Here is a 10,548-nt window from a genome sequence, read left to right on the forward strand (position 1 = left end):
TGTCTACTAAGAAAATCTCGCGCCTGCGCCATCCCGTTCAGTGTTCAGCGCAGGCACAGTGAGGGAAGGACGCTCGGCGGCTGCTGGCTTTCTCACTGCGCCTGCGTCGAATACTGATTGGCGCGAGATTTACACTGCAGACATGGCCAGCGGGAGGAGAGCAGCGCTGCCCTGGCCCTGTCAATCAAGAGAAGAAGGGCATGAAAACAGGTGGGCAAACAGAGCCTCTAGGAGGAGGTGCAACGCCCCCCCCCCCCCCCCCCCCCCCCCCCCCCCCCCCCCCGGCGCTCCTAGAGGCTAATTAGCATATTATAAACGTTACTTTTCCTCAATAATGGCGGCAGGCAGTGAGATGGCAGTGATAGTTATGTTCAGCTGACATTAGCACATCGCTGATGTCAGCCAGCTTAATACCCATTTTTCAGGTGACAGAAACCCTTTGAAACTAGATGAGCCAAATATAAATTGAGCTACTAACACATTCTAGGTGTCCCCACTCTTAAAGGGAATGTGTCACCAGTGACCTCCATGTCACACCGCTTCCATAGACACATACAGCAAACTAAGCTGTAAAAACCAGTGTCAGGCAGCTGCTGCCAAGGCCAATAAGATAATGGGTTGCATCAGAAGGGGCATAGATGCCCGTGATGAGAACATAGTCCTACCACTTTACAAATCACTGGTCAGACCACACATGGAGTACTGTGTAAGGTTCTGGGCTCCTGTGAACAAGGCAGACATAGCAGAGCTGGAGAGGGTCCAGAGGAGGGCAACTAAAGTAATAACTGGAATGGGGAGACTACAGTACCCTGAAAGATTATCAACATTAGGGTTATTCACTTTAGAAAAAAGACGACTGAGGGGAGATCTAATTACTATGTATAAATATATCAGGGGCTATGTTGGCGATGCCATGGTGCTAGGGGGACTATGACCCACATATGGTGGGATTGTCCGAGGCTTAACCCATTATGGAAAGATGTCTTCAAGCTTTATAATTTTCTATTCCGGGCCTCCGTTGCATTTTCCCCTTCCATCGCTCTGCTTTCTATTTTCCCGGGGCGAATCTCACATGTTAAGAAAGGTTCATTGCGGCTCTTTATGCTGGCCATGAGGCAAATTATCCCACGCAATTGGAAGTCAACCGAGAGTTTGAAAAGGATCACTTGGGCCTCTGCACTGGATGAGCTGTTACACAGGGAAGAGATGTATGCCTCTGATCACAACAAGATTCCGGCGTTTCTTAGGAGTTGGGAGCCATGGTCCAGGTTTAGATCATCTATGTCGTTTTCGGTTTGGTTGGCATCTGGGGTTCTCCCTGATTCTCCTCCTTAATAGTACCTAGCTATTCTCTAGATATGACCTATGATTTCTCCCCCCCCCCCTCCCCTCCTCTTGTGTGTCACCCTGTCTTCCCCCCTTTTATGTCAAGTTTGTCTAGAATTATTGGCCTATACATCATTTGTTTGAGGCCTTATTAAGCCCTTTAGGGCCTTTGTTTCCTCTGACTTTTTGTTATACAGATACAGATACATGCTTATACCTTGTCCTTTATGCTGTACTGCTGTTCATGATTGCATGTCGCAATGTATCTTTGTATGCGGTATGTATACTGCAATTTGGGATGTTCTCTTATGATTGTATTTGATAATAATAATAATAAAATCTTATTGAACCATAAATATATCAGGGGTCAGTACAGAGATCTCTCCATCATCTATTTATCCCCAGGACTGTGACAGTGACAAGGGGACACCATCTGTGTCTACAGGAAAGAAGGTTTGTACACAAACATAGAAGAGGATTCTTTACGGTAAGAGCAGTGAGACTATGGAACTCTCTGCCTGAGGAGGGGGTGATGGTGAGTACAATAAAGGAATTCAAGAGGGGCCTGAATGTATTTCTGGAGAGTAATAATATTACAGGCTATAGCTACTAGAGAGGGGTCATTGATCCAGGGAGTTATTCTGATTGCCTGATTGGAGTCGGGAAGGAATTTTCTTACAGTGGAAACAGCCAAAACTCTTGTTGTTGCTTGGATTCATTGGTGGCTACTGCAACTCTTAAAGGGGTTCTGCAGTTTGTTTAAACTGATGATCTATCCTCTAGATCAGCGGGTCGATCGGCCCTTTCCGGGGGGGGGGGGGTCGCAATTGCTTGGGGCCCCGAGCTGGCCCGGGGCCAAGCAGAGCCGGTGCTTGTTTTGTGGCTGAGTAACTCAGAAGATCCGATGGTATATTCTAACCCCCAGGTGTTCCCATGGTGACGGGGACGCTTGCCTGGGGGTTAGAATATACCATCGGATCTGAGTTTTACGAGCTCAGTGAGATCGTAAAAACTCAAATCCGATGGTATATTCTAACCCCCAGGCGTTCCCATGGTGACATGGATATGGGATATCTTACTTTGTCTTAGCTCCGAAAATAGCAGGCGCCGGCGCGTGACGTCAGTGAGTGAGCGCCGACCCCGCACTGCCTGCTATTACCGGAGCTAAGACAAAGTAAGATATCCCATATCCAAATAAATTATAATCCAAGTAAAGAGCTCAGCAATGATTAAAGTTAAAGTAGTTACTGATTAGTTTATAGGGAGGGGGGGATCTGTGGATGGCACTGTTTAGGGGAGGAGGGATCTGTGGATGGCACTGTTTAGGGGAGGAGGGATCTGTGGATGGCACTGTTTAGGGGAGGAGGGATCTGTAGATGGCACTGTTTAGGGGAGGGGGATCTGTGGATGTCTGATTAATTACTCTGCTTTAATTATGTTCAATTTGTAGCAATAAAAATACATCCTGCATATCAGATATTTACATTACAAATTCATAACAGTAGCAAAATTAGTTATGACGTAGCAAGGAAAAAAAATATAATGGTTGGGGGTCACCACAACATGAGGAACTGTATTAAGGGGTCACGGCTTTAGAAAGGTTGAGAACCACTGCTCTAGATAGATCAGCATCTGATCGGTGGGGGTCTGACACCCGGTACCCCCGCCGATCAGCTGGCCTTCCCACTATTTACCACGGGCCCAGTGACATCACGACTTGTATCAACTGGCCTGGGCGCAGCTAAGCTCCATTCAAGTGAACAGAGCTTAGCCCCGCCCAGGCCATTGATACTAGTTGTGACGTCACTGGGCCTTTGGTAAAAAGTGAGAAGACCGCGGTGCTCCTGGAGCACCGCTGCCTTCTCAAACAGCGGATGGGTGGGGGTCCTGGGTGTCAAACCCCCGCTGATCATCAGTTTAAACAAACTGCCGAACCCCTTTAACTCTCCCCCCCCCCTTCAGTCTGTCCTAAATGCTTCAGCCAGGCTCATCTATCTATCCACCCGCTATACTGATGCCTCTAGCCTGTGCCAGGCACTTCACTGGTTGCCCATCCACCACAGAATACAGTACAAACTTCTCCCCCACAAAGCTCTTCACAGTGCTGCACCTCCATCTAGTACTCGTGCTCTCCGTTCTGTTAAAAATTAACATCCTCCATAATTCGTACCTCTCACTCCCGTCTTCAAGACTTTTCTCGAGCTGCACCTACTCTCTGGAATCCTCTGCCCGGAATATCAGGTCAATTCCCAACTTCTCCACCTTCAAACATGCCTTAAAAATACAAACTTTTCAGGCAGGCTTATCAAGCTTCCTAAAGGGACTGATCCCTGAGTAAAGCACAGCTGAATATGGTGGCACTATATAAAGATGACAAAAAGATCGCCTTTCAATGGGAAAAAAAAAATAAAAAAAATAAATATATATATATATATATATATATATATATATATATATATATATATATATATATATATATATATTAAAAACCCTCCACATAGTTGGGATCGCCACATCCATAACCTACAAAAAAAATAAAAATATTAATAAAATATATATATTATATTAGGAAGGCGCAAGGGCCGTCATGGATGGAAGGTATGCGTCACCGAAGTTCCTGGCCTCAGTGAGGTAAGAGCTGGTAGTTTTAAGTGTCAGCTAGTGCTGACTGACTGTTTGTTGTTAGTATGGCTGTAAAGCCGATCTGGGCCGGCTCTTACTGGGAGTAGCCAAAGTGGTGGGTGGGTGGCTGCTCCACACGCCTTTTGTTTTTGGGCCTATATAAAACCCAGCCAGCAGTCTCCGCTGGGTGTGGTTTATCCTCCATCTGACAGAGAAGCTGGGGAGACTCTGTTTTGGGACCTGGGAATTTGTGCCGTGCTAAAGGACTGAGAGTGGCATGCCGGGAAACAGGCCCCTAAAGCCTTCTGTGGACTGCGGGTGGAAAACTGCTAACCAGGTGAAGGCTTTTTTTCTATGGACATTGTATGGTGTGAACAAACACCAAGACTGTGAACGGTCATTTTTCTGTTTCCTTATGTGTGAATAAACACTGAACTGTTTAAGTTAAAGACTTTGTGATTGCCTCTATACTGCATCCGCTAGCCTGTCTACCAGAGCAAAACCCCACAATATGTATACATACACACACATTATATACATACAGTATGAGAACTGTAGTCTCAGCATGAAACAGTATTTAAAAAGAAAAAAAATGTCAGGTCAGCAATGAAAACAATTACACATGGCAGGAACATGGGCATCGATACATATCGCACAAGTACAGTGTGAACATGACACCCATTATAGGAGATGGGTCTGATGAGGCTTGTGACCGTATATCAAGGGTGCAGAGAAAGAACCAGCACTGCTGATCTTCAATAGATCAGGAATTTTGGAGTAACACATAGCAACGCGTTTTAAAGTGAACATCTCATCTTCCTCAGGCTGTCCACATTGAAACGCGTTGCCATGTCCTTCAATAAATCAGCAGCGCTGGTTCTCTCTGTACCCTTGATATATTAACCAGAGATGATCACTGATGTCCGGCTCCATGCCCGACTGCAGCCGATTGTGTGGTGCCGTACATCTAAGGCTTGTGACAGGACAGACCTCTTCTGTGATGGACACCAAAGGATCAATGTATGTTAAGGTTTTTTCTAGAATTGGATATGGACGGCCTGTCCTCAGGATAGCTCATCAATATCTTATCTGTGGGGGTCCAAGAGCTGAAACCTGCGCTGATCAGCTGTTTGAGGGGGCGCAGCCTCTTCCTAGGCCAGTGACGTCATTGGTCTAAGTGCAGCTCAGTCCCATTCCAATGAGCTGCAATACCAAGCACAACCACTAGCTGCAAGGGGTTTGCAGCCCTCTGCCTTCTCAAACAGCTGATCGGCGGGAGTGCCGGTGTAAAAATACTCAGAAAACCCTTTTAATAAAGGTTACATTCACACAACCGTAAGGCCCCTTGCAGACGAGTGTCCGGATGCGTTCAGCGAAAAATGCGCAATTACGCAAACAAGTCCATTCAGTTTTATTTGCAATTGCGTTCAGTTTTTAATCGCGCAGGTGCAATGCGATTTATTAAAAAAAATTAATGTTTACAAACAACATCTATTAGCAACAATCCGTGAAAAACGCATCACATCTGCACTTGCTTGCTCCATTTACTTCTATGGGGCCAGCGTTGCGTGGAAAAAATTAAATAAAAATCGCAGAATATAGAACATGCTGCGATTTTCACACAACACAAAAGTGATGTGTGAAAAACATCGCTCATGTACACAGACCCATTGAAATGAACAGGTCCGGATTCCGTGCGGGCGCAATGCGTTCGCATCACGCATTACACCTGCGTGGAATACTCGCTCGTGTGAAAGGGGCCTAAGTGTTTTACGGTCCGAAATTGCGGATCCGCAAAACACAGGATTCCAAGCTAGAAAATGCCTATTCTTGTCCGCCATTGCAGATAAGAATAGGCAGGCTCTATATTTTTGCGGGGCCGCGTAACTGAACTTTTGCAGCCCTATTGAAATGAATGGGTCCACACCCGTTCCGCAAAATTGCGGAACGGATGCGGACCCATTCATACGGTCGTGTGAATGGACCCTAATCATGTGCAACAGCCTCATATTCATCCAGTCCCTCCCAGTCATAGATTGTAAGCAGGGCCCTCCGTCCTATTTGTAATGCTAGGAGACCGGCAGTGGACATTTATAGGATCCCTCACCTACAAGGCCCACCCTTATGGACATGTATAGAATGGTAGTCACCAACCTGTGGCTTCCCAATTATTGCACCCAGCGTTTGGCTACTATGGCATGCTGGGAGTTGTAGTTTCAGAACAGCTGGAAAGCCTCAAGTTGGAGGCCACTGACGTGCATGGTTTAAAAAAAATAATCATGCCACGCTCTGCCCCACAGCTTGGAAGCAGCGGCCATATCACTGCCAAGTGCGAACTGTACCCTGTGAAGACGGACGACAGCTGGCAGAGGAGTTCAATTATGAAAATCATCTTTAGAGATGGACCTGAACAGTGCGGGCCTCAAACCTCATTCACATATGTGGCTACAGTAAACGGTCAGGCGGCCATCTTGTATAAAGCTCCAGATCTTTCTGGACGGAGAAGCAGCTGATGAGGCAGCCATTTTGTGCCCCTCTCCTCCACATGTCCCAGAAGCCACTGTGAAGGGGGCAACAAAATGGTACTCAAACTGGCGAATAGATGATGTCCATCACAAATGAATGCATTCACCCAACTTATAGACCCTTTCTTGTAGGAGGCCTGGCAGACATCTTAGGATGCCGCACTCAAGAACCATGTGGGAAAACATGTGGAACGCGGTTGTGAATTGTGCAAGTGACACACATGGCTCAATGTGCCGCCAGAAGCCACATGACTGTGGCCATATGGTGCACACCCGCTATATATACTTGCGCCTTTAGGATATGTTCACCAGCGGTGTTTCCACCTCAACATTTTCAGTATATCACTAGAATATGCCTCAAGTGTCAGATAGAAGCTGGTCTCTGAGGTTGGACTCGCGCCTGTCCCCGGAAGTAAAGGATAGTACGCCGCACATGCGCCTCCTCCTCTCCAAGCATCACTATGGGACTGGGACAACTTCCATAGCTGTGCATGCCCAGCTGCTCGCCTTCACTTTTAAGGGGGCCCGTTCTGGAGGTTTAAGCAGGTCCCATACCGGTTTGACATTTGAAGCATATCCTAGCGATATGTCAAAAATGTTGAGGTGGAGAACCCCTTTAAGGCCGGGTTCAATCACCGTTTCGTTTCCCATTCTTTTGATCCTTCAGAAGAACAGAAAAATAAAATAACGATCCCTTATTTTGATCATCCATTTTAACCACTTCCGTCAGAACTCAGAAATAGCCAAAATGGATGCAAAAGGTGCACGGTAATCAAAACACAAGATCCTTTTTTTTTCCTGTTCTTCAGATGGATGAGAAGAACAGAAAACGAACCGGAGATGTGAAGCAGAGAAAAGCATGTATTCAGAGCTCCATTGTTTCTAATGGGAATCTGCATTACCACTCATAACACAAGTAAAGCATCACCTTCTTGATGTATAAACCACGTATAAAAGCAAGTGGTAAAAAAAAAAAATATATATATTAAGAATTATAATCTACTGTGTGAACATAGCCTTAAAGGGGCCACAGAAGGCTATAAAACACTAGAAACCAGGCCCGTCGCCCCAGATAGAAAAACACATTAAAAATTACTTACCAACAACAAGTCGCTGCCAATTAGCACCAATAATAGACAAAACTAATTCAATATATCAATATATGAAAAATTAGCTAGTTGTCAAATTTTAACATTTATTTAAAAAAAAATTCTGACAAAAAAAAAAAAAGTGGGAAGAAGGCAAAAAGATAAAGAGCAGAGTATACAAGGACAGGAGGCCTTCAGAACAGAACAAACAGCTCTACAGACGCCATGAAGTCGCAGTCGGGAGTCTATGGCTCTCCAGTACCAGTCAGCACGGAGAGGAGTCCGTGTCCCGGGGCTCCCGCAGCAGGCGGCGGTTCTCCTCCTTCAGCTTCTCCAGCTCCAGCTCCAGCTGCCGGATCCTGGACTCCTGGGTGGCGGTGGCCGGCTCTCTGATCATCCGCAGGCTGTTGTTCTCCTCCTCCATGCGGCTCAGGCACTTCTCCAGCTCCAGGTACTCCCGGATCAGCTCCTGCTTGCTCATGTCCTGCAGGCTCTCCGCGTGATACTTCTCGTAGGTCTCGGAAAAGTCCCTCTGTAAGAACTCGGCCCCGTCGTCGCTGCCCAGGCCGTCGCTGCCAGTCCCGTCCTCCTCCTCCTCCACGTCCTCCTCCGTGCTGTCGTCTTTGGCGAAAGAGTTGGCATGGAAGGAGGGGAGCGAGGCCAGGCCTCTCCGCGGCGGGGGGCACAGGTCCGGCTCCTCCTGGTCGTGGTCCTCCATCAGGAACTGCGTGGTGTTGTAGGGCGCCACCGGCTGCCCTTTGGCAAACATCTCAGCCCTCATCTTGGATGCCCTCTGCGACTCGCGCTCCTCCAGCCGCTTCTTCTCCTCCCAGGTCAGCTTGTTGTAAGGCTTCCACCTCCTCTTCTTCTTGGACGGGCGCCTTCGATGCCTCTTCTTGCCCAGCTCCTTCCACTCCTCTTCCTGCTGCTCGGATTTGCCCTGGCCAAGGTGCCCGGGCTTAGGAGAGTTGCCGCCGTTGTCCTCTTTATCTGGGCAGGACAGGGTGGAGGGACTTCTCATCTGGCACTCCCCCATCTCCTCCTCTGCCCGCGGTTGCCACCCACTATCTTCTTGGCTGTCCAGCAGGGATCCCCCACCTGCCAAACTTTTGCAGGGCAGGGTTGGCTCCTGAACTCCCACTTCAGCCATGGCACCCCAACTATTGCACTGTGGGGTGCAACAAAGGATGGAAACAAAGTCTCTCCTGGATGCAAGATTCTGGGCTTAAATGTTGCTCAGTTCACCATTAAAATGAGAATCGTCCATGGAGCCCGTGAAGTGCAGAGATCAACTTGCCTGAAGGCTGCATCCACCTCGCATGATAGCTGCTGTGTGTTGCTCCCCCAACAGTGCTGTGCGCTTCCCACTTCAGAAGCAAGCGTGTTGACTAGAGGCTGCACTGGAACGCAGTGGCTGTGCACTGCCACCAACTGGCGGCTGATGCTAACACACAGGAGAAAGCAGTCAAGCCCCCCCTCCTCCGCCTCCCTTCTCTCCTTCGCCTCAACTTGCACACTCGCCAACCAACCTCCGACTGCTACTGCCCAGCCTGGGACGCTTGCTTTTATAAAGAACCCGGCCCCCTTGCTGAAGCGCATGCGCCTATATACGAGTCTAGTTGCACCCTGGGAACTGTAGTCCAGGTTGATAGTCGCTGATGAGGGGGTCAGTGTCTATTTGACTACCACTCCCACAAGACCTCTGATGTCACTTGCACTGAGACCAATGAACGCCGCCAAAGCCACTGCTTCCTATTCTGTGAAGCGATTGGCTAAGAGATCGTCGGGCTGTTGCTAAGCTATAATAAAAGAGCTATTGGCCCACGTTCCCGTCTGTCAAGGGTTTTTAAACCAATCAGCGAGTGTGGGCTGTACCACTTGGACGTCTGAGTGGGTGTAATCTGATATTTCTGTAGCGTATGCTTTTTTTTCTGTCAGTAGTACAGCAGATGTATTTACATTTTTAACTCCCTCAGTTTTCAAGCGACTGCCATTAAATGTGAAAATACGGTTCAATTATTTGGAAGGTATACGCTTAACGTCCCCTCCACATAACGCAAACCATACAGCTGGGAGACAAAATAGTTCCTTAGATAGTCGTACGTATGAAACGTCCCGTGTTGCTGGATACTAGGACCGTTTGTGGTAGTACTCCATGCAGTGGTCAAGAAAACATTGATGAGCCCTTGTAATCGCCTTGAAGAGGGTTCTATCCTGCAAACGAGAGCGGAGCAATACAGCTCTTCTTATAGTCAGTAACAATGAAGGCGTGGATCTCTCCGCAGAGGTCCGTGTAAACATACGCTGTATGTAGTTCCGTCTTAAAGTGGAAATGATTGCACAGGGCAACCAACAGGAAGCGTGTGTTTTGGCCTGCACATGGTCAATAGAAAGAATATGAGACCATAGAATATATTTATTCGTGACACACATGAAGCAGAGATGTACCTTTACATGTAATACATACAATGTTTGCTTTATCCATAGCACACCACTGATCTGTATGCAAATCATTATGTCAATCACATTACATACCCCTTACGTGTGGAGGCATGCAAAGGCAAAGTTGTAACATGCCCCCTTTTTGGATGCTGCAGCGCCCAGTATCAATAGGCCACTCTAGTGGTAGCTACGGTATATAGTCCAAGATATTAGCTCTTCCTACAAAGGAATTTTATAATAATTGTAATTGGTGGGGGTCCAGATGCCACACGAAAATCCACAGCAACTCAGTCATGCGTTAACCCAGCCATAGGGCTCATGCACACGACCGTATGCATTTTGCGTAACGGAACAGCTGGCCCCTAATAGAACAGTCGTCCTATCCTTGTTTGTTATGTGGACAATAATAGGACATGTTCTACCCTTTTGTGGAACGGACATACGGAAACGGAATGCACACGGAAAACTTCTGGCCGCTTTCTGGCATAAATGGCGGATTTTGTCTGGACCAATACCACTACATGCAGCAGTTTTTGTCCGGGCTG

At 47.4% G+C, this 10,548-nt stretch overlaps 1 protein-coding gene across 1 annotated transcript; it reads right to left on the reverse strand.

Moving 5' to 3' along the window:
- Positions 1 to 7,648: 7,648 nt before the first annotated feature.
- On the reverse strand, positions 7,649 to 9,094 carry HEXIM1 (HEXIM P-TEFb complex subunit 1). Its single transcript, XM_040436959.1, has one exon. The coding sequence runs from the start codon at positions 8,709 to 8,711 to the stop codon at positions 7,827 to 7,829; it is 885 nt and encodes a 294-aa protein (XP_040292893.1). The 5' UTR covers positions 8,712 to 9,094; the 3' UTR covers positions 7,649 to 7,826.
- Positions 9,095 to 10,548: the final 1,454 nt, after the last annotated feature.

Source organism: Bufo bufo, chromosome 6 (genome assembly GCF_905171765.1).
Source record: "Bufo bufo chromosome 6, aBufBuf1.1, whole genome shotgun sequence".
NCBI lineage: Eukaryota > Metazoa > Chordata > Amphibia > Anura > Bufonidae > Bufo > Bufo bufo.